At 42.9% G+C, this 24,310-nt stretch overlaps 1 protein-coding gene across 4 annotated transcripts in view; it reads left to right on the top strand.

The window, feature by feature from the left end:
- The window catches only part of SH3D19 (SH3 domain containing 19), a 124,618-nt gene that overhangs the window by 32,235 nt on the left and 68,073 nt on the right, over positions 1 to 24,310 (top strand). For all 4 annotated transcript variants that reach the window (XM_039540988.1, XM_039540991.1, XM_039540990.1 and 1 more), the window contains exon 2: positions 2,306 to 2,345. In XM_039540988.1, coding sequence (XP_039396922.1) covers positions 2,306 to 2,345 — 40 coding nt within the window. The remainder of the gene's footprint in view (positions 1 to 2,305; positions 2,346 to 24,310) is intronic.

The raw sequence follows: 24,310 nt of genomic DNA, 5'->3' as shown, positions 1-24,310 counted from the left end.
CAAAATTATAGAAACAAAATTGGAAATTAGGGTAAAGCCGCTTTTGAAATTAAAACCTTTGTGACCAAGTCTCTTGCTGCAAATGATGTTAAACAGAGCTTATTTACTTCTTAGTGAGCCTATAACCTCAAGAAGTGCAGGGTTTTTTTTTATGCTTCTTAGAAGTAGTACGTTCCCTTGATGGTGTCTGTTTATTTTTTTAATTTTTTTTTATTTAAATAAAGCTCAGTCTAGAAGTATGGTGGATGATGTTCTTTCTCTATTTTAAGCAGTAAATAAAATATGTTTAAAAACAACTGTACCATTTCCTGTTTCAACAAAGAATGAAAGGGAGAAGGGATTTGGATTAACTTCCTGAATGACAGCATTCCAGTTCTGGGGACTGGCCATGGAAAATCTGCCAATCAGAAGTGGGCTCTGGAGGAAAGCTCTGGTGCTGTTGTTTACATGTTCTTTGACTCTTTTTCTCCGCTGTTGCTGGCACATTCACGTTCATGTTGTACCAACTTGGAATGTCCTGTCAGTATATTCCTGTTAAATGGCTGCATAAATGACAGGGAAACTGGGATCCCAGCAACAGATGGCAAGTAGACTAAGTGGGAACCTCTGCCTGTCCCTGAATAGCCACAGGTAAGGTGGTTACCTGGGAAATTTTAAGGATGGAATGAGCAAGCCTTCCTTTGTGTGTATGAGCAGCTGCTTTTGTGGCTCCGGTTTGAGACATTACATTTGATTCTAGCTAGCAAATTGAGCAGGGTGGGGTGTGATCAAATGGAGAGCAAAGTATAGCAGAAATTTAACAGATGATGTGCTGAAGGGCTGTGAGAATCGGAGCTGAGCACCTGTAAACTGAATGTGAGTTGGATGTGGAAATAAGTGTCATGTAATCAGTTTTACTGACGAACTGCAGCATCTGACATGCGTCTGACGAAGTGGGTATTCACCCACAAAAGCTTATGCTCCAATACTTCTGTTAGTCTATAAGGTGCCACAGGACTCTTTGCTGCTTTTTGCAGCAAGATGGAATCAAATGCAAACCCATGCAGGAATGGGAGAGGGAAACACTTTTCCACTGTGCATTCGTTACACAGAATAATTGACACAAATATTTTTTGTTTGTGTTCTACCAGAGAACAAATTGTTGCTCAAATGGACTGGAGGATCTTCATGGATATCTGTGTTTCTTAGGGTTAGACAGGCTTTTTAGTAAACCAACAGTTTACTAATACAAATAAAGGAGCTTTGATCCTAAAGGGTGCACACAGAATGTAAGACGCAAAATAACTGTGATGAATGGGGATATAATCAGTAAGAACATGCTTCTAATTATAAATTGGATCCCTTATTATAAATAAATCAAAAAAGCTCTAACTTTGGAATATGTGTATCTCAGTAGTATGTGAATCTTTTACTTTTCTTTCAAGGAGTTCAAGTATCTTTAGTATATTAGATAAAATATTTGCCATGCTTGGTTGATAATTCTAACTCTTTACTTTAGACAGGATAGGTCTATTTGTTTTTAATGTAATATATTCATTTTTTTGCATAATACGAATATTTGAAAAATAAAATAAGTGAAAATTCATATTTTAAAATTGCCTGTGGGTCTGTATAAGAAACAAATATATGCACTTTTCAGTACAATTTAGCTAAGTCCTTGACTGCACTTAATAGACTTTATTTAAATTTGCTGCTCAGTTTCATTAGACTCCCTCCACTAATATTCTTCTGCATAAACAAAGCCCTGACTGATAATATAAAAGAACTCCACACCTAAAACTGCAAGGAAAGCAAAGAGTTAATGATAGAGCAGCACTGAATTCACTGTATTTGCAGATGTTGCAACAACTGACGACTGGTTTTTTTTTTCCCCCCTCCATCCTGTCAGGGAACTCTGCCAGCTATGAATCATGGAATGATTTTTTTGCGCTGAGTAATCTGTGGTTTTTCTTTCTCTCTCGCTCTCTCTCCCCCCACCCCCCCTTCACTTTTCTTTCTTAAACTGAAGTTCTTTTCATTTTAGCAAGGAGCTTGATAAACCATAGATAAAAGAATAAGCATGCAAAAGGATGTGTTTTGAGGAGGGGAATTTAATAAACATTTCCAGTTATTTTATCTTCTCTCTGGCAAACCAATTAAATGCAGACAAACAGTCCTGTAAAAGAAAAAATCCAGCTTCTATTTTGAATAGTCCCTTTATAATATTTAATAGTATGGTGTGAAAGTTGTTTCAGATTTTTGTACAAGTGTTGCTACAGAACATTAACATTTTATGTTAATGATAATATGTTTCCTCTCTTCTCAGATCGCTCTGAAAGAAATAAACCAGACTGCCGTTCCTCAGGGTAAGAACTCTGTTCTTGTATTTATTTCTCAACTCCCTCCCCTTTCCCCCCCCTTTGATGGTGTGGGTTAGGGAGTTTAGCCAACCTACTCTCTTTCAGTAATAGTAAGAAAGCATTAAAATTCACTTTGGATTAAAATTAGCTATTTTATTTTTCTAATGGGCTAAAATCTTAATAGATTTAACAAGTTTTCGCTATTGTCTTTTGTACTTCAAACACAAAATTGCAAAAGGCTTGTTTATGAAATACATACTGGGTTGTTTGATAAAATTATGACTTAAAGAAAGAAAGGCCCCAGCAATAAATTGTTAAATGCTGAAACAGGGTCTTCAGCTTCCATAAGTTTCTGAGTGTTTGCTTCTGTGACAGGAATAAGAACTCTCAGTTCAGACACATGAGCATCCAAATATTACCAGCGCTTAGATGCCAGCACACCTAAAAGTTAGTGAGCTGCAAAAGGATTATGGATATTACAGATTCATAGATTTCAAGGCCAGAAGGGACCATTGTGATCATCTAGTTTGACCTCCTGTATAACACTGGCTATAGTACTTTCCCCAAAATAATTCCTGGAGTATGTCTTTTAGAAAAACATCTAATCTTGATTTTTAAAATTGCCAATGATGGCAAATTCACCACAACCCTTGGTCAATTGTTCCAATGGTTAATTACTCTAACTGTTAAATTCAGACTGGAAAGGAGGTGTAATTTTGTATCTGGCTTCAACTTCTAGCCTCTGGATCATATTATTTCTTTCTCTGCTAGATTGAACTACCCATTACTGCATATTTGCTCCCCATGTAGGTACAACAGACTGTAATCAAGTCACCCTTTAACATTCTCTTTGTTAATCTAAATAGATTGAGTGCCTTATGCCTATCACTATAAGACTTGTTTTCTAATCTTTTAATCAGTCTTGTGGCTCTTCTCTGAACCGTCTACAATTTTTCAACATCCTTCTTCTACAAAAGAACTCTCATTGATTCAGAATTCCCATTAGTGATAGGCAGGGCTATGATTTTGTCATGGAGGTCATGATGGTCACAGAAATCATGATTTTGAATTAGCCCCTTCTGTGCAGGGACAGATGGGCCAAACTGGAGTGGCATTATGACCCTGTGCACTAGGTCACAACGCCAATCAAATTTGGCCTGTCTGACCCTTCATTTCCATCTCTGAAGGGGTGGACAGACCAAACTGGAGCTGCGTTGCAACCTTGTGCACTAGGCTGCAATGCCCAGAGTGGGAAGCGTGGCCCAGCCCTGCGAGACTGGAGCTGTTGCTATGGAGTGAATACACAATGTTGGCACACTCTCCAACTCCACCACCCAGGCCTCACCTTTCAGTACCTCCCATTCCAGGATCAGTATTTCCATCACTTTTTTTTTCTTTTTACCCATACCTCTGCTGTGAAATTTATTTTAAAAGTTTTTGTGCCCAAATTGTAGTCTTAGCAATAGGCCATCAACTTTCAAACCATTAGATTCTGATAAAACCCTGAAAAGTCTGATGCCCCTGAAGTTTATCTGAATCTTCTCTGATCACCATTTTCCTCTTTCCCCCAACCATTTTCCATATAGTCAGCTTTATTTTTTTTAATTTCTGCCTATCACCTTATCTCCAACTCCCTCGCCTGAACTCCCTCTTGCTACTAGAGAGTAAATGGAGCAGTTGAGGATAATGACACTTGAAACAAAGATAAAGTCTTTTGAGCCTGTCAGCTACAACTGCTGTCTCGTGTTCCCTTCCTTCAATTCTATTCTAGACCCTGTCCAATCTGGTTTCTGTCCCCCATGCTCCAATAATACAGTTCTTCCCTAAGTCTCTCTAATGATCTCTTCTTTGCTAAATTTTGAACAAGTTGTCCGTTCTCATCCTCCTTCACCAATTGCTTGCTGAGGCCAAGACTTACTCCTAAGGCATGCACATGACACTGAACGCAGTTTGTCCCAGACTGCGTTGACTGTAAAGTTTTAGATGGCACCATGTCACCGAAGTCACTTATCCACAGCTCTTTTCAAACATGATAAATAGAGCTTGTTGAAAATTTTCTGACGGAACAGTTTTCCATCAGAAAATGCTAGTTTGATGGGATGGAATCAAAGTGTTTTGCTGTCAGGGACGCTGGCTGGCTAAGCTTGCTGCCTGCTTTGCTGATTTCCTGCTAGCCCACCTGCCAGCCAAGTAGGCTGCCAGGAAATCAGACATACTGGCTGTTCTGCCTGCTTCCTGGCTGGATGCCTGGTTGGTCAGAGGGTGGGGTTCCCAGATAGCTGTGGGCATTAAGCCAAGCATGCTAGAAAGCTTTCCTGCTCCCATCAGACAGGCAGGTGGGCTCCACAACTGCTCACCAACATGACATATATCATTCATATATTATACCAATTACAGCAGTAACTTTACAATTACTAATAGTCATTTTTTTCATTTTATAATTTAAAAAAATCTTAAACCCTAATATAAATACAATATTATATTTTGTAATATAAAAGCTGAAATATTTTAACTATATTATGACAATGACATAGACTGGTATATAAATTGAAACATTCTGATTTTTATATTCTGTTATAAATTATAATATCGATAATGACATTAAAAATCATATCAGTAATGTTGAAATGAAATTATTTCAACCTTGTCAAAACAAAAATGTTTCATTTTTTTTTCTCAAATGAAATTTTGGAATTCCAGTTCTGAAGGATATTTTGAAGTTTTGGTTTTCTTGTTCCAATTTGGAATGAAGAAAAATTTGACATGTTGGAATTTTGAACTGAATGGAAATTCCTAGTGACTGGCCCTAATAAGAACATAAGAATGGCCATGCTGTGTCAGTCCAATGTTCCATCTAGCCCATATCCTGTCTTCTGACAGTGGCCAATGCCAGGTGCTTCAGGGGGAATGAGTAGAACAGGTCATCATCAAGTGATCTATCCCCATGATATCCATCCATGATATAATCGTGTTTAAACCGGCCCTCATTGTGATGAGTAACATCTTCAGAATTTTCACCTGCAAAACGCAGATAAATTAACTGTTTTAATTGCCCACCCATCTCCATCTTTTAGTTTTAAATTTTTCTCCCATTTTCTGTGTGGTTATGTGCTTTCCTTTGTATGCATTTTAATTCAGATCTGATGAACAGCAGCCATTTTTCACAATGATCACATAAACATTGATCGAATTAGAGACTTTCCATAAAATTTGCTGTTTCCCCCAAAACAATATAAGACCTTGAGTGCACTGTGGTTTAAGCTGCTTTAGAAACTATCAGTTTTATGACAAGTTTCTAATATTGTAAGGAAAAACTGCCTTTGCTCAAGCTGGTTGGGAACCTCCTGCTAACCTTCTCCTCCTGTCATTCCAGACACAGTCTGATTCTCAATGATATCCACATACCCTCTGACTCCCTCTCCACTTTATTAGTTACCATGCCACTTTCCTCCTACTCTTCCTTTCCAGATACGGCCTACAGAAAAAGAGGGGGATGTTTTTGAAAGGACAGTGTTTTTAGCCAGTCTATTCTGCTTCTTCCTTTGTGCCTGTGTTAGTCCCACTAGTCCAGCTGGCGTGCTGTACCAGTTAGTGTAAAGGGCTGGGGATAATTCCCCTGACATAGGAACTGAGGAAAGCAGCCATAGGCTGTCTTCTAAGGACCTTCCTCACAGGCTCTGGTATAAGGGATGAAGCTAGGGATGGGCTGGGCCACAGCATGTGGTATTGTGGTGACTCTGGGCAGCAGTGCTGCTATAATATGGACATCTCTTTGGGGCTGTCTGAGTTTTGTGGTCCCCAGAGCCCTTTGGGAGGGCAAAAAGGTGGCTTCTTAGTCACTTATTTCCTTCCCTTCCCTGGGCTGCAAGTTCTGTGCTGCATCTCTTAGGACTGCAACACAAAATCTCACCCAGAGAGTCTTTGCTGGTGGACTGAGAATTAAATAGTTTTAAAAGACAGCAGGGATTGGAAGGGGAGGTGGTCCACGAATGGTTGCCTTTTTGTTCCCCAGAACAAAATGTTTGACAATAACTGGTCAAACCAGAATCCAGTATAATCCCCAAATTTCAAAACTTGTAAACCTGGTTGTTTTATAAATACCTTGGTTGATGACTTGCTGAAATTTTTATTGCTATAGATAAACTTTTTTAAAAAGATGCTACATGTGCTAGATAATAAATATGCTATTGTAAAACACTGTGTTTAATACCTCTTCAAGTCCTTAAGGTTTAAATTTAATTATTTTCTGTAGCAGAAATAAGGCCCCTAACATGAATCTTGGAGAACACATCAAGATGAGCGAGGAGGGCAGGGATAAAGACATTTTCTGTCTCCAACCAGGATCATATGTAACACTTTCACATTTTCTTCAGTGTCAGTAGTCAGGACCACTTTAAAAGCAAACACATAACGCAGTGGAATTGCTTAGGGCTAGTGTAATCTACTAGCCCAGAATGAATAGGGTATGTTGTTCTGTAAAAAAAACTGTGGGTAAAAATTAGGCAGTTGGACGCAGCCTAATACACACACGTTAAGCATATTAGTTAAAAGCCTGACTCAATTTTTCCTGGATCAGATTCAGTTATTAATTTTGTGTCCCTGTAAAACTTGCTTTTTCTGTTAATTTTCAGTTTTTTACATGATTTTTCAGGAACAACTATTGATTAGAAAAAGCACTGAAGACTGAAACTAAGTTTAGATTTAATAGTGAGTATGTTGGATATTTATATAATTTCTTAGAAAGATACATTTACCTGGTCATCAGTGAGCACCCTAGTGCCATTCACTGCCTCTGGGATTCAGCAGTTATCTTACTGTTCTCCTTAAAAGCTGTAATACAAAATGCAAACACACACATCCTTAGTTTTAAGCACATGAGCAGCCTCACTGATGGGACTACTCATGTATTCCTAGGTAAGCTTGTTTCCAAGTGTTTGTAGGATCAGGGTTTAAGGGCCCATGCACAGTGGACCGGCAACCGAGTAAAGGAACGGTGCCCAAACACAGTTCTAGCTAAACCTAGGCCTGGTCTACACTGTGCGGGGGAGGATGGATCTAAGATATGCAACTTCAGCTACAAGAATAGCGTAGCTGAAGTCGACGTATCTTAGATCAAATTAAAATTACTTCACATCCTCGCGGCACTGGATCAACGGCCGCGGGTCCCCCATTGACTTTGCATCCACCTCTTGCACTGCTGGAGTTCAGTAGTCGACGGGAGAGCATATCAACCATTTCTTATAACAGAAAACCACGGTACTGGAACACTGTTATAAGTCAGTGTCTCCTGCTTTGAAAATAACCATATGCACTTTGCCTTAAAATGGATGTAGTTGCAAGAGATTAAGGATGAGCAAATCAAATAGTCAATTTCATTTTGCCTGAATTACTGTAAATATTGGACATATTTGGCTGGAAAATGGCCTCTTCCTCACTCCCTCCCTACCTCTGTCTTTTGGAGGATGCTGGAGGGCCTATGGCTGGTCCCTTGGTCATTCCTGGTGCATTCAATTGGTCAACTCACCAATCTTGCATGTGGGAGGGGCTAGCAAGGGAGGTCTGCTTATCCCAAAAGTGAGGAGCTATTGTATGGGGAAGCAGGTCATTTGCATGTTCCACTTTCTGCAGCAGATGTACCCTAAAGGCTCCATCAGTTACAGCTGCTGCAGTACCAGAGACCTTTAGAGGGCTCTTGAATAGAGGTAGAAGGCATAGGACTGTCTCTTGGATTTGTGAAGAGTGCCAGCACCTTAACAATTCAAGAAGGGCAGGAAATAGACCAGTTGATGGCCCTCCAAAGAACCAGGAAGTGGTCAACTAGCTGGCCCTCAAAGAGCTAGGCGAGGAATTGGAGGAGCAGGAGGAGAAAGCTGAACCCTCCCACTAAAGATGGCCAGGCTAGGAGGAGATGGGGACCTCAGGGCCCGTGGTTTTACTAATTCAGTTTTCTGATTTATTTCCTAAATATTAGTAGCCTCAAAGATCCTACTATTCATTCTCTGAATCCAAATAATGAGCAGTTTGCCAATTGCTACAGGAAATCATTATCTTGTGATGACTTTCCACTCCATTGAAATGATCTTTTATTATATTCCTTTAACTGCTAAACTTCAGGAAATATTGAAACAGATGTCTTTTTTATATTGGTAATGATGATCTGTAATTATTGTGGTATTTTGAGATTAAGGGTCGGTTTGTCACTTAGGTAATTCCATTGATTTTGATGGAATTTTCCCTGATATTATACCATTGTAAGCAATATCAGATTTAGGCCAAAAGAAACAAATTATCCGTTTACTGTTATTTTTGCTTTGAAAATGTAAAGCATTTAGATGGTAATTAACAGCTGATTCTGGGCATCCACATATTTATAATTAATCCCTGAACATGGATAAATCTGCTAGAAAAAAATGGATTAATTTTCTCCCATTTTCTTGTAGGGCACGGGATAGGGATTAAAAATTCCTTTAAGTGTAATCTTGTAATATGTTATAACTCTTCCTTGTAATTATTTTGCTTTCAGTCTTCACTCCTATGAGAAGTGAGTTCTAATCAGTTTCATTTGACTTGGGGAGTCAAAGGGAGAAGTTTTTCATTAACTGTCCCAGAGGAAAAAAGTGGCTGGTCAAATGGTGTGAAGAGATTGTACCATGGAGCAAGAGTTTGATGACCTGCAGCTGCCTCATATACCATCCAATTTTTACAGTGAGGGTAACAAACCATTGGAACAACCCACCCAGAGATGTGGTGGATTCTCCATTACTTCTGTTTCTAAATCAAGACAATGTCTTTCCAGAAGACAAGCTATAGCTCAAAAAGAAGTTATAGGTTAAATACACAAATTACAGCGTGAGGCTGTATGACTTGTGCTATACAGGAGGTTAGGTTAGATTATAATAACTAAAGGTACAATTTTGTCATGAAAACTTTTAGTCGATTTAATGACATAGGAGTGGGGAGGGGGGGGAAACATTGTCATAGAAGAATTATAGCCCAGGAAGGGTGGGAGGTCGAAGAGTTCACTCACCCTGAAGTAGTGTCTGCTTCCTGCCGGGTTGGCCTCATTTCCCTGCTCCAGGTATTGTGACCCCATGTACTAGGTCGCAGCACCACTCAAGTTTGGTCTTTTCGTCTCTAACTGAGAAGGAGTGGACCTACCAAATCTGAGTGGCACTGCAACCTTGTGGACCAAGTCACAGTGCCAGGGGTAGGGATCTGGGCCTACTTTGTGAGGGTCACTGACTTTATTAAAATTCATGATTACCATGAATACCATGACCTCTGCATCAAAGTCATAGTCTTAATCATAATAGTCCCTTTTAGCCTTAACATCCATGGATCTATTGTGGGGAAATTTGCAAACAAAAAGTTGGGAAACAATTGGACATTCCCACAAGCTAGTACTTTACACGTGAATAGTAGGAGGGCTATCTGTTGGTTACCCAAAAACATGTTACAGTCATTATGGCCAATTCTAGGCAACCAAAGCTGTGGCAGATTCAGGGGCGGCTCTAGGCACCAGCAAACCAAGCTGTTGCCTAGGGTGGCCATCGGGGGCGGCAGGCTGGCGCTGGGGGTGGCCGGGACGCGGCATGCCTCAGCCCGGAGGGGAGGGCACGGGCCGCAGACCGCGGACCTGGGGCATGCGCGGGCGCTGGGCTCGGCTGGGGCTGACGGCTGGACTGGCCGGACCGGCCGCAGCCGCCGGCGCGGCAGGACGCCGCCGCCCGCGCGCCGGCCGGCCCGCGCGGAGGTTCGCCTGGGCTTCGCTGTCGGTGCTCGCTGCGCGCGCGCGGTCGCTGCGCCGGCCGAGCCGGGCTGCGCTGGAGGAGCTCAACCGGAGACGAGCGGGAGCGGCGGAGGAGGGAGGAACGGCGGGGACCGAGGGCCGCCGGCTGGCAGCGGCGCTGCCTGGCTAGGCCTAATGGGCAGATTTAATTTAAAATGTGTGTAGATGATCAGATGAGTGAGCACAACCTTCCTCTTTGTCCTTTGGAAAAAGATGCTTGAAGAGATAAAACAAAGGGGGCCACAAGTTTCCTTTTCTCTCTTTCGCAGCTGGTCAGTGAGGCCTGAGATGAAAGTTAGGCCATGACTTCTAAGAACTGGTGTTTTGTATAGTGTTTGTTTTAAATTCTGTTTTTATCTCTCCATGTAACAAAGCTTTCCAGTTGCAATAGCAGCATTTTTATTTATCTGTTTTAGAAATGTGGCTTTTATGTATGCTCCACTTTTTGTTTTCTGTGCTTGTAAAACTGTATAATACATTTATAATTTTCTGCTTCATATTTAAGGGTGTATTCCCTCAGTGCAGCTCTGAAGCACATTATCCACAAGAGAGACCTTCCATTATGAATACACATGTCCTTACATCTTTAGCTAGGTAGGCAGGAAACCACTCAAACCACAGGCTTGACAACTCATAGAAACTCTTCTCATTCTGAAGCAAGTTGGGGATACTGCACTTCTTAGCTATAACCTTGGGATCTGTAGAACTGCAGATTGGATGGACATGATTTTGAGGTGTCTGTGAAAACAGGTTATGATGAGTACCATTACCAGTGGGATCTCTGATACGTAACACACTCACACTCACTGATAGTGATCAGGAAGAATAATAAAAACAAAATCCCCATGCCTCAGAAGACAGATCAAAGATCATGGTTTAATCTTTGTCTCCAAAATCATGTGATTTTAAAAAAAAACCCTCATAATTTTGGGTGGATTGACTCTTTTTTTTTGAACTTTTTGGGTTGGCAGTACGGAATCACTAAAATGACATGCTTTTTTAAAATTGGAGCAAAATAATATTTATGGTAGGATGAGGGGGAGAAGGGAATTCTCACTGAATATCTGTGAAAAGAAGCACTACAAATATATTTAGAAAATACTTTATATCAAGAAATTATTCAGCCCTTGGATAAATTAGAAAAAAATGTCAAGGTAATTATGTCAACTCAGACGTGTTCATTTTCCGATAATAAAGTGGGTTTCAAATCCAAACATTCTTTTAATATAATTGAAGTCCATAAATAGACTTCTAACAATATACAGAAATTGGTGAGATAAATCTTGTGTATACAGTGCCTAGCACAATGGGGTTTATAACTAATTATTATAATAATGGTAATAGCTCTTGAAGGTGAATGTTAGACTCTGTACTCTTTGAATGGAGTCAAGGGTGAAGTGAGAGATCAAAGGTAGTTTCCAATGACTGCTCAATTATAATGGTAAATTTAATGCAATTTTTATAATTATGTGTAGAATGAACAAATACAGTTGTGATTCTGAAGTTCTCAAGGCCATGATAGCTACGAGAACAAGAAACTCTCCATGGAGGCTTCCACAGTGTGAATAATAATACTTAGCCTTTTACTCCGTAGATCCTCAAGTACTTTACAAAGGAGGTAAATATTGTTGGCCCCATTTTACAAATAGAGAAACTGCACCAGAGGGGAAGTGACTTGTTCAAGGTTGCACAACTGGTCAGCAGCAGAGCTGAGAATAGAATGCAGGTCTTCTGACTCCTATTCCAGTGCTTAATCAACTGGACTGCAATAACTAAAGATAAATCCATTTAAATTACGTGCTTTGAAGTCTAGTCTCAGTCATGCTTGTGAACACAGAGTAACTTAATATGGATTTAAACCACAGCTGCCAACATTCACGTGGAAAATAAGCACCCCGATTTTCACAATAAGCCAAAAATCAAGCTAATCCCATTTCAAAACAAGCCAATCCCTAAGAACCCCAACACTCTATGTGACTAGATCCCCCCGGCATGCAGTCTGGGACTGTGGTAGGCCTGCTGTGCATCCTGACTCTCTCTCTCTCTCTCTTCCCCCCCACCTCCCCCCCCCCACGCCCCGCCAGTCCCTGCTTGCCACTGGCCTCTGCTTGCCGGGAGCTGATCCAAAAAAGAAAAGAAGCTACAAGCCAAAAACTAGCCAACAGGCAACTCACAAGCCAATTAAGCCAAAAACAAGCCCCATTTCTGCGGGTTTGGCATGTCTGATTTAAACCAGTGTGAGACCAGAATCTAGTCAAACATCTCCTTTTTTCCATAAATTTACCCCTCTATTTATGGTAATTAACACACAGAGCCCCTCTCCTCTGTAAGGGAAGCAAATGTTCACTAATCATAGAAAATGGGGTACTATCACTATTTAGGTGTACGACATGCAGCCCTTCCATAACAAACTTGGGTCCCATGTAAATCTCAGAGGTGTGCTTAGGTGGAAGAGCAGGGTGGAACTGTTTGATGCAACATGCTCCATTGACATTTATGCCTCATTTAGCACAGCAATGTTTGTTTTCCTTCAACGGTTCTTATCCATCTCAGAGGGGGAAGTAGCTCACACACTTAGGGCAGGTCTACGCTACCCCCGCTGGTCGATCTAAGCTACGCAATTTGACTTGTGTTAGTAACGTAACTTAAGTCGCCGTAGCTTGGATCTACTTACCGCGGGGTCCACACTATGCAATGTTGATGGGAGACGCTCTCCCGACGCCATTGCTTCCACCTCTCATTGAGGTGGAGTACAGAAATTGACGGGAGAACACTCTCCCATCATGATTGTGTCTTCACTAGACCCGCTGCATTGATTGCACCAACACCAATTTAGCTTCGGAGTGAAGACAAGCCCTTAGTGAAGAAGCTAATGGCAACATGGTTCATGAGCTACATTCCCCTGTAAGCTGTGTGGCCATGCAGCAGCCTATTAAGTGTCACGCAGGTGCTCAGGGCTGTGGTGGGGAGAGAGGCCTCTTCCTAAGCCTGGATCTGCCGTGGATGGGGAAGAGGCACCCCTTCCCTGGCCCCAATCTGGCCCTGGACCTGCTGTGGCTGAGGAGAGAGGTGCCCAGCCCCAACCCAGCCCAGCTCTGGAACTACCACGGCGGGGAGATAAGCCTCCCCCACCCAGCCCAGGTGCTGTTCGAGGGAGTCCTGTCTCCCTGCTGTAGCCCCGGGGCAGCCTGCAGCCAGGGTCGGTGCAAACATTTAGGCAACCTAGGCGGTCGTCCAGGGCGCTAGGATTTGGGGGGGCACCATTTTCTTCGGCAGCGACCCCGGCGGCTGGATCTTCTGCTGCCCTGGTCGCCGCCGGCATTTAGGCAGAGGGAGCTGGGGCAGGGGAGCGCAGGGAGGGCCGCCTGCGGCAAGTGGGAGGGGGGCGGCACGCAGGGGAACTCCCCGCCCCAGCTCAACCCTGCCCCGCCTCCTCCCTGAGCATGCCGTGGCTGCTTCACTTCTCCCGCCTCCAAGGCTTGCGGTGCTTAAGCTGATTGGCGCCGCAAGCCTGGGAGGCGGGAGAAGTGAAGCAGCCACGGTGTGCTCGGGGAGGAGGTGGGGCAGGGGTGAGCTGCTTCACTTCTCCCACCTCCCAGGCTTGCAGCACCAATCAGCTTAGGCGCCGCAAGCCTGGGAGGTGGGAGAAATATGGCATGCTCGGGGTGGAGACGGAGCAGGGGTGAGCTGGGGCAGGGGGGTGTGCCTCAGGGTGGGGGGTGGGGAGCTTCCGCAAGGGGGGCGCCTCACAGGGGCGGCTCTAGTCATTTCGCTGCCCCAAGCACGGCAGCACACCGCAGGGGGCGCTTTGCCGGTCGCCGGTCCCGCAGCTCCGGTGGACCTCCCACAGACGTGCCTGCAGGAGGTCCACCGGAGCCGCCTGACGCCCTCCCGGCGACCGGCAGAGCGCCCCCTGCGGCATGCCGCCCCAAGCACGTGCTTGGCGTGCTGGGGCCTGGAGCCGCCCCTGGCGCCTCAGGGTGGAGGGGGGGAGCTCCTCAGGGCAGGGGCGGGGGGGAGGGCGCAAGGTGGAAGTTTTGCCTAGGGCACGAAACATCCTTGCATCGGCCCTGCCTGCACCCCAAACCCTTCATCCCTGGCCCCACCCCAGAGCCCACACCCCCAGCCAGAACCCATACCCCAACCCTCTGCCCCAGCCCTGAGCCCCCTCCCACACTATGAATCAGCCCCACCCCTACCACATGAACTTTATGTGCACCAATATGGAGATGATGTGTTACACAACACCTCCATATTGATGCACATAGCAAAATTCATTCCCCACGTGCATGGGGAAAAATTAGAGGGAGCGCTGTTCATGAGCCTGCTGGGATGCCAGTGTTTGGTGATCTTGTGGATTTCTGGCCTATATGATATGATTCTTAAGCTGTGCCTGTTCGGCACTATGATTTTTGTCACACAGTTGGCAGGGGAGAGCCGTTGGATGGTTGATGGGGAAAGAGCAATAGATTTTGCCTGGATTACAATATATATATAAAATATATTATAATCCAGGCAAATTTTTATATTTATACAAATCTGGATTTTTATACTTGTCCTGGGAAGGGACAGGCCTAGCCAGTGTTCTAACTCTCTTTTCCCCCCCTGCATGTAGGAGTTTTGTTTAGAAAACAGTATCAGTCTTCTGCCATTGGCAAGGGGAGGGAAGATTTCTTGTCTGCTGGGCTGGCTTCCTCGATACTCTACACAGCCACTTTTACTGATGGGGCTGCTCTCTGGTCTCTAACTGCACCTGCAGGCATCACCGGGAGCAGAGAACAGCCCAGGCAGTGAGAGCACCTGGGAGTATGCAGCCCAGCACCAAGCGCAGGAGGAACATCAAAAGCCCCAATTTTCCCTCAAGGTAACAGTGGGGCTAGATGCTTGGAAGGGGTGTCAGGCAGAGGATGAGACACAGTAAGACACATGGGGACAGAGAAGGAGAGCCATGGAGCTAGAAGGGGGAAATGAGAAATCATGATGGAGGAGGAGGAGAGTTGTGAGGGAACCAGGGGGGGAACAGGGAAAAGGGATCACATTTTTTCCCCCCAGTGGATGACTTTTGAAATAAGCTAAGATGTTACTGAGAGGATTTACATACACTGGAGTACATTTTCCGTCTTCTGTCCCCCATCACCTTTCTGAAAGGAAAATCAAATAAAATCTAATAGAATGTGCACAGAACTATCCAGCAACAGGGGCCTGGCTGCCCTCTGGTCTCTGCTTATTAGGAGAATTGTCTGGCAAAAATGTTCATGATGACCGCTGTAGTTCTAGGCAGGGCTGTTTCCTGGAAGACACAGTGACATTTTTCAGTCTACTAATGACAGCGCCCACCCCGCCTTTAAATTCAGATTTGAAGGATTTTCATTTTTATTTCTGGAAAACAGCAGTCACTCTTAAAAACAACTGGAAGGATTTTTAGTCCCCACAACAAGCAACTCTGAGGCTGATGGAAGTTGATGTAGAGAAATGGAATGATCTGATTATAAATTGTATATAATATGGTTCAAATTAATCAAGCCTGGGTGTAACTTCCAGCTGTCTCTTTTTATCTTTGTTTTATGAAAACATTTTGGCAATGGAGAGAAAATCATCCAACAGATGGGGTAGGAGGGATAGAGGAGCATTGTTTCCAAAGATTTTATTTTTAGTGTTCTTAGGGAAACAATAAATACCTCCAGAAAGAGCAGGAGGCCACTGTCGCCAGCCAAGCAAGGAAGCCTAAGTCCTAATGATGATTTTAGAACTGAAGTGGCAGGTCTAGCTAGTTCTAAATTGCCATAATGAAGGAGGATAGTTCAGGTGATTCTTTGTTTGAAAGACTCTCTTACCAATATTATGGACAATGCCAAACTCCATGCGTGAGCAGGCATTTGATTTCTCTTTTAAAGATTTTTATGGTTTGGAGACTTCTGTTCTGTTTCACTTAGGCTAAGGTTAGTCTTTGTATTTATGCTTTTTGTTTGGAATCTCAATTAAAGGGTTAGATTTGCTCTTGCTGTTAACATATTACCATTGGTTTCCATTGCCTCTGGTTTTGTTTTCTATAAGTGGAGGAGAGATTTTTACTTTTTTCTATTGTATCTCCCCTTTGGTAAAATGCGTATTCAGCGTGCTATTCTATCACCATGTATTGTCCTTTCTTGTGTTAACTGCGTACACTGTGAAATTAGCCTGTCTCTTTAACCAGCATCTGGTTCTGATAGGCTGAAGCCACTGATACAAGCAGCACTTCCAAGGCAGCTATAATTACCTTACATCCACCTGTATCTTTGGGGCAAATATTTCTATTCAGACCTTTCAGAAACTGTCAGTTTTCTTCTTTATTGGAATTATGTGTATTGCCTTGTACAGATGTGTGTTCAGCTCTGATCTTGTGGCTCTGTGAGACAAGTTATTGTTATGTTACATAAGATGCAGGGGGGGGGAATTGGCTATCTTCCCATTCAGAGGCATTTTGTGTAAAGTATGCCTGGTATTGTTTGGATTTAGGCCTTATCTATGCTGGGGATTTGCCCCAGTTTCAGCCATCTGTGACAAGACACCGGTGCAGCTGCACCAATGCAAATCCCTAGTGTAGAGGATGGTAAACTGCTATAAGATCTGATTTGCTCTGTTTCATCTTATCCTGGCTTCGAGAAAGGTTAGGATTGAGTTGTGCAAATAGTGGCTTTGCCTATTTACATTAAAGGGTAGCACTGATGCAGCCATACTTGCTGCTTGCCACAGATGGCTGAAATTGGGGCAAATAGCAGTAGTTAGGGCGAATCCTCAGCACAGACAAGTCCTTAGTATGTATATGCAACAAATATAGGATTTGACTCTGTTTAGATGCAGGGGTGATGTTAGGCTACTCACAAATTCCCATTGCTAAAAGAGGCTGCCATCTGTTCTGAAATACAGACCTGGATACCCTTGTGTCAGACATGAAGAGCTCTGACTAGCTCGAAAGCTTGTCTCTTTCACCTGCAGAAGTTGGTCCAATAAAAGATGTTACCTCACCCATCTTGTCTCTCAAATATCCTGGGACCAAAACAGCTACAACAACACTGCAAACAAACTGAAATATGCAGGACATTCCTCATTTTCACAGATCTAACCTGCATCCATTAAGGCAGATAATCTCAAATTTACTTTTGTTTCACACCATGAAGGTGCATCAGTATGCCAACAGAAATGTAGTGGCTGGAAAGTACCCCCGAAAGAAACTTCACTGAGTGCAGGGAAGGGTCAAGATCCTAAAGAATAAACATTTATTTAGATATCTGCTATTTTTCTCTGTGTGTTTGTGATTTGAGCATGTTATGATTCTATTTTTCTTTTAAATGGTAAATTCTGCAAGTTATTTTTTTGGATTTTATTTTATTTATTTAAATAATAAATAACGCTTCATTGGACACATCATTTCCTATTTTGCCATTCATTATCAATTTGGCACAAAAAGATGAAGGGACACAATTGTCATAGATATTGACTGCTAACATTCAATAATGCACAAAATCCATTCGAAGGGAATAATGTTTTTATGCTTGTACTTTTTAGCGGATGTTTTTCATTGTTAGTAACAAAAGAAAAATCAATTGTAATGCAAAAAATGCTGTTTCCCTTTCATCTAGCCATTTAATTCTGTTTGAATTGCTAAAGTTTTGCATAAGAAGTATGGTGCAGTAATTGCAAAAATGAAATGGTAGCTATTATGTTGCAGTTGACAAAGAGAGGCACTGGTTTAAGGATGTAATTTTAGCTCTAAACAGAAAGTAAGAATCAACTGTATAGTCTGCAGTATTCCCCTTGCTTATGTAGCTGAAGGGGGCTTGGATGACTTCTTGCTTTGTGTCTGTGCATACTGCTCACTGAGCAGAAGACTGAAGCTCTGAGCAACATGTTTTTAAACACACTGTTTAAGCTGTTTTTGATTTCTAAAAATACTATTTCTTCCCTTTTTTAAAAACTGTTCCTGGGAAACTTGCATGTGGAATCTATTTTTACTGCTTTTTTCCCATAAGTTTATTGCTTTATTTTAGGGCTGCTCATAAATACTTTAAAGTCCTGGAACAGTCAGCAGCAGTACAAACTTTCACACCACACCCCTACTGCTTTGGATAACAGAGAAATTCAGTCTTCACATCTGATCAATCCCTCTTCTATAATAATAATAAATAATAATAATAATTGGAGATATACCTATCCCCTAGAACTGGAAAGGACCCCGAAAGGTCATTGAGTCTAGCCCCTTGCCTTCACTAGCAGGACCAAGTACTGATTTTTGCCCCAGATCCCTAAGTGGCCCCCTCAAGGATTGAACTCACAATCCTGGTTTTAGCAGGCCAATGCTCAAACCACTGAGCTATAAAATTGGTAACAAGGGTGCCAGTTCTGTTGGGTGGACACCTGTCCACAGTGAACTGGAGTGACACCATCAACTACTTTCCAGATAGTTATCCAACACCTTTCAGTAAGTAAAGGTGTTTAGTTATTACTACCTGGGACAGATTTGAATTGGTTACCCAGATCTTTAGACTTCCCTTATCTATTCTTCTACCTTCCTACTTTTTGTGATGTTTGTTTAAAATGTGTCTGCCCTTCAGTGCTGGGACTTGTCTTTTAATATGGGTGTATAGTGATCAGAATAATACGGGTTCTGATCCTGACTGGGGCTTCTGGAAATACTGTAAAATACATAATAATCCTGGAGATTACTAAATTAAAATCAAGAAGAACATATCTATTAAAAAGCAATTAATATTCTTAAATGTCCACCACCACTCCCTCTTTAAGTTCTGAGTTTTACAGACTTTTTCTGGCTGACCTCATTCTCCAAACAGCTGAATTTTCATGTATGAGTAGTGAGCAGTGAATATAAACAGTTTTCAGGAATGCATTTCGACTTGGCTCTAAAAGTTTTGCAACTACAGTCGTTCGTTTTTCTCCACAATGGAGATCATCTCTGATAATCATTTGGTGCATCTCTTACAGTAAAGTGTCAGTGTCCAACATACTGTGGGAGAAATGGCAGTGATTTGGGGGAATTATTGTAGGCAAACCTGGCATTTCTTTGGCAAAGCTCTGCATACAGTGTTGTTGTATCTGGAAAGACAGGTTTGGTGCAGGGTGGGGGAAACTTAGAATTTCTGTGCAGTGCACATTCTTTAGAGGCCACTGTTAAAAGTTTGTGTTTCTCATGTACTGTAGGGTGTAACTGAATGAATCAGCAGTTACTCGGCGCAAGCTGTGATCGTATACGAAGATAGTTTTGTTTTTGTAAGACTTTAACAGTTGAGAAATACTTTTAAAATTAGTATTTCTACTACCTGGAAACTGGTTTTTAAAGCATATAAGCAACTAATTTGAGAGACACTGTGTGTGGGTGTGTGTGTGTGGGGGTGTATTTATGTTCTCACACAACATTTTTGCTTGTTGGTTTACATTTACTATGTGATAAGTTTTTTTGGGGGGAAATGATTAGATAATAGGCTTCACCATATTAGAGTTAAAGGTGCATATGGACTAATAAATCTGCTATTTTACAGACTGTCCCTGCGAATATATTAATGTGAGTGAGCTGAAGGAGAGTAAACATACAATTACAAAAATTAGGAAACCACAGTTTGTCTTATAAAGGCTCATTTCCCTTTAGGAATACTACTCATTTACCTAAAGTTAGAAGCTCCAGCTTTTTCATATTGACTTTTTGAGTGACACATTCTGAATATAGATTAAGTAGGTTTAGGGCACGAGAGTCACTTGGGGTGGGATTTTCTAAAGGACTCTGCATTGGCCTGACTCTGCTCTCACTGAAGTGGATTGATTTTATTGGGAGCAGAGTTAGGCTAACATGCAGCACTTCAGAAAATCCCACCCTTACGATCAATTAAATGATAGTTAAGACTCCTTTAGGGCTTGTCTTCCCTGCAGTGTTAGCTCAAGGTATAACGTGAGTGTTGTCCTTAACCTGACTCCCAGGCATGCACACAAATCTCTAGCTTGAGTTAAGTGGAGCTTTAAACTTGAGCTAGCTGTCCCATCACTGGTTATGGGTTGAAGCTGATTGCTGCGGATCCTGGAGCTAGTAGTGCAGTGCAATCTCATACACTGTGCAGTTTGTGTGTTTTATAGTGTGACCAATCTTGTTTGAACTAGGTTAACTTGAGAGGAGCTAACTCAAGTGTAGATAACTTGAGCTAACATTGCAGTGACGATAAGGCATTAAGCAAAGACTACACTACAGACAAGGGGAGGGATAGCTCAGTGGTTTGAGCATTGGCCTGCTAAACCCAGGGTTGTGAGTTCAGTCCTGAAGGGGGGGCTATTTAGGGAACTGGGGTAAAAACCCATCTGGGGATTGGTCCTGCTTTGAGCAGGAGGTTGGACTAGATGACCTCCTGAGGTCCCTTCCAACCCAGGTATTCTATGACTTCTGCAAGCACAGCTGTCAGTGAGGAGTGTGAAGAGGCATGATCCCTGACAGTCATAGCTGTGTTGGCAGAAGCCCCTAGTGTAGATGCAGTTATATGAGTAAAAGCACACTTTTATTGGTGTCAGCTGCATCCACAGCAAGAGTGCTTTACTACTGTAGTATACAATTTCCCATACCAGTAAAGTACACCCAGTATAGATGTGGCTTCTATCGCTCAGTGGTTTGAGCATTGGCCTGCTAAACCCAGGGTTGTGAGTTCAATTCTTGAGGGGGCCACTTAGGGATCTGAGACAAACATTTGTCTGGGGATTGGTCTTGCTTTGAGCAGGGGTTTGGACTAGATGACCTCCTGAGGGTCCCTTCCAACCCAGATATTCTGTGATTCTATTCTATGATTACCAGCTTTGCCCGTTACTTTGGGGTATGCTCATTTATTAGGGTTACTCCTCGGGGTGGGTGGAGGTGGGGCGTCTGTACTGCTTGTGTCACTTGTGTTCTCATGCGGAGCTCTACTTCTCCCTGCTGCAAGTTCCCTCCCAATGGAGCTATCCTGCAGGACCTAGGTTCCCCAGGGCTGGGTTCCTCCAGCCCCAGAATCAGACTCGCACTCACACATTAACAGAGTGCGTCTGAGAGGAGTGGGTTAATCAGCATTCCCAAGCTGACCCCTTGTATGTCCCTGGACTCAGTAGCCTGGGTTAAGTAGCACTTCCAAGCTCTCACCCTCATATGCCCTCGAACAGCACCTCCAAGCTCTCACCCTCACATGCCATCGGTACCACACCGGAATAGAGCATGCCTGAGCAGGCAGGGTCGAGCAGCACTTTCTATCTGCCACCCTCATATGCCCCTGGTTCAGCACATCTCTATTCCCCACTTTTACATTACAATTATTCTGTAGTAACCCACTTGATGAGCAAACCCCCCAGGATTTTTGGGTGCTGCAGGGATCTTTTAGCTTAGGTACAAGGAGCGTTGCTGCAGAGTGAATGAGGAAACCAAAAAACCCCACCACCCATGGGGAGTGGAGGGGGGAAGAGAGAAGCAACCAGCTTAATCATGAAAGTTATTTGTCAGGTAATAACCATACGGGACCCAAACAAACAAAACAGATATAATATTAAATCTAACTTTAAATTTGATTATAAAAGTCAGGTTTACAAAACTAACTGATCACATAAGTCAGGGTCAGAAGGCTGTACCTAGTGAGAGGGGGGGGGGGGGTTCTCACCACTCCATGATGCTTGAATTGATCAGGGGTCCTAGGTGGTGGTGGTAGCTGAGGGTCTGGAGTGCTGGAAACAGGCAGAGCCCCCAGCATGATCAGTCAGGAGAAGATAAGTCCCAATGGAACAGATGCAGAGTTTGGATCGAGGCATCAGAACACTTACTTGAGCATGGGTATGAGTTTTTGTAGAGAAACAACAATGGTTCAAGGGAGAACACTAGATTTGTTTGGGTGAACAAGGGAGCAGGGCCGGCTTTAGGGCGATTCCCCCGATTCCTGGGAATTAGGCCCCGCACCTAAGAGGGCCCCGCACCTAAGAGGGCCCTGCAGCATCCGGAAGAGGGGCCCTGCACCCTCCGCCGAAGTGCTGCCGGAAACAGGGGCAACTGACTGAGCTGCCGCTGTCTTCGGTGTGTGCAGGCATAGGTTCATTAACATCTGGAGCAGAGATCCCCCATCATACAATGCTTCCCTGCTTTTCTGGTCCTAGAGTTCCATGTGGTTCTTGCCTTGGAATCTGTGTTCTCCATTCTGTATACTAATGGCGATGCCTCCTTGTCCCAGCTTCGATGCAAATGAGGCTAGGGGAGTTTCCTTAATCCCGTTATCCTTATCCCAGGGGTTTAGGTGTGTCTCCAACTGCCTTTTCATTGCTTTTTGTAAGTCTGTCTTCTGATGCAGATTTGGTTCAAGCAGAGGCTGGGGTGGGGGTAGGGGTGGAGGTCTTTTGTGAGTCAGAGAGGCTGGGTACTTGGGTACTGCTCCCTGGTTCCCCAAGAACCCAGAGCTGCTAGGTAACGCTTGTAGATCCAGACCTATCGACTTTCCTGTGTGGGTCTCTGTTTATATCTAATCATAATGATCCAAAGCAAAATCCATTCAGCTACTTGTCCCTGATCTGCACCACAAACCTACGATGGTATAACTACATTGCTCAGGGGTGGAACCCCTCCCCCGCCCCGAGCAACACTATTATACCAATCTAACTCCTGGTGGCGCTATGTTAGTGGGAGGGCTTCTCCTGTCAACAGAGCTACCACCTCTTGGGAAGGAGGAGTGTGTGTGCTGATGGGAACTCTCCCATCAGTGTAGGTAAAGTCTTCACTAAGTGCTAAGCGCTGTAGGTATAGACAAACCCGCAGTCTCATCTGAATGCACAGGGAAATATATGTCAGGATGAAAGTATAGTGTAGTGGCTTCAAGGTGTTTTAGTTTATCCACTAAAATATTTATGAAAACAGTACTACAAGCAATTGGAGTAATGCACCATGCTGTCAGAAGTAAACTTCAGTCCATATCTTTTAGCTACATCAGTAGATCTTGCACAGTCATGTTGCCCTGCCTGTAAACAAGACCCTGTGAATTGTATTAAATGGCAAATATTTCCCATCTGTTTTGCTATCTCAAAAGTGTTGGCTCTTCCCTTAGGATTTTTTTTAACCCTTTGTTTCTTGTCATCTTAGCTATCTTGCACAGGCCAAATTTTCCTGTCAGTATCACCAGTGCAACTCAATGAAGTTAATGTGGTTTGTATTTACATGTACACATTTGCACTGTTGTAATTGACTTGACCTAGTATTTTTACGCTATCGTTGTCAGCATGAATTCATACTTAAAATGATAGATGTGCATTAGGGTTATTAGGAACAGTAATTTTACCCCAGTTTCTAAAGCATCTTGGTGTGATCTCAGATTATTCTTGCACAAGGAATGCCCTCTAGAATATCTCAGTGATGTGTACAGTGTAAATACTTTGATCAAAAGTAGCAGATTATGTATTCTTTATGCCACCCGATCTTAAACCAAATTTTGCACACTTGATAATCGTATGTTATTCCCTGATAAGCAGAAACTTCTATGCTTAAACTCTGTACTGTTCACTTTTTTTTTTAACATCTTAATACAATTTTTATAACTGCATCCTCTCCTCCTTCTTAGCTTGCTATTAGAAGGGCCAGACTCCAGGAATAACAGAGCCCTGCTTATCCAGTAGGAAAATGGTTGCTATGTTGGAAGGATTTTTCCCTGATCTGCACTTGAAACTTGATAGGTATCCAATGCTGAGTGAGTAGTACTGGTATAATACTCCCATAGGCAGATTTTGGGGAGTGACATGGGGGGCATTGCCCCCCGCTCTCAACTGCAAGCCTCAGGCAGCCTGAGTGCACAATGTAATGAGTTCTGCAGAGGAGATCAGAAGAGCGCAGCTCCCATCTTGCACCCCTGAGGAAGGGAGTCAGAATTTTGTTTATAAACAGAGTGATTAATAGGTGATTAAGATAAGAAAGGGCTGTTAGGATGTTTCCTAGTCCAAGCCTGGTGAACTGCAAAAGGTAAGTAGCCTAAATGATAAAAGTAATTGTAGATTTTTCTACAGTTGTTTCAATTATTGTATTTAAGAGGTAGTAACAAAATTACTATTAGCTTTCTTTGAGAAGATAACTGATTTTTTAGACAAAAGAAAAGCAGTAGCTCTAATCTACCTGGATGTCAGTAAGGCATTTGATACAGTTACACATGAGAAATTATTAGTT

This window comes from Mauremys reevesii, linkage group 5, assembly GCF_016161935.1.
Source record: "Mauremys reevesii isolate NIE-2019 linkage group 5, ASM1616193v1, whole genome shotgun sequence".
Taxonomy (NCBI): domain Eukaryota; kingdom Metazoa; phylum Chordata; order Testudines; family Geoemydidae; genus Mauremys; species Mauremys reevesii.
This window is presented reverse-complemented; position numbering and strand designations above follow the sequence as displayed.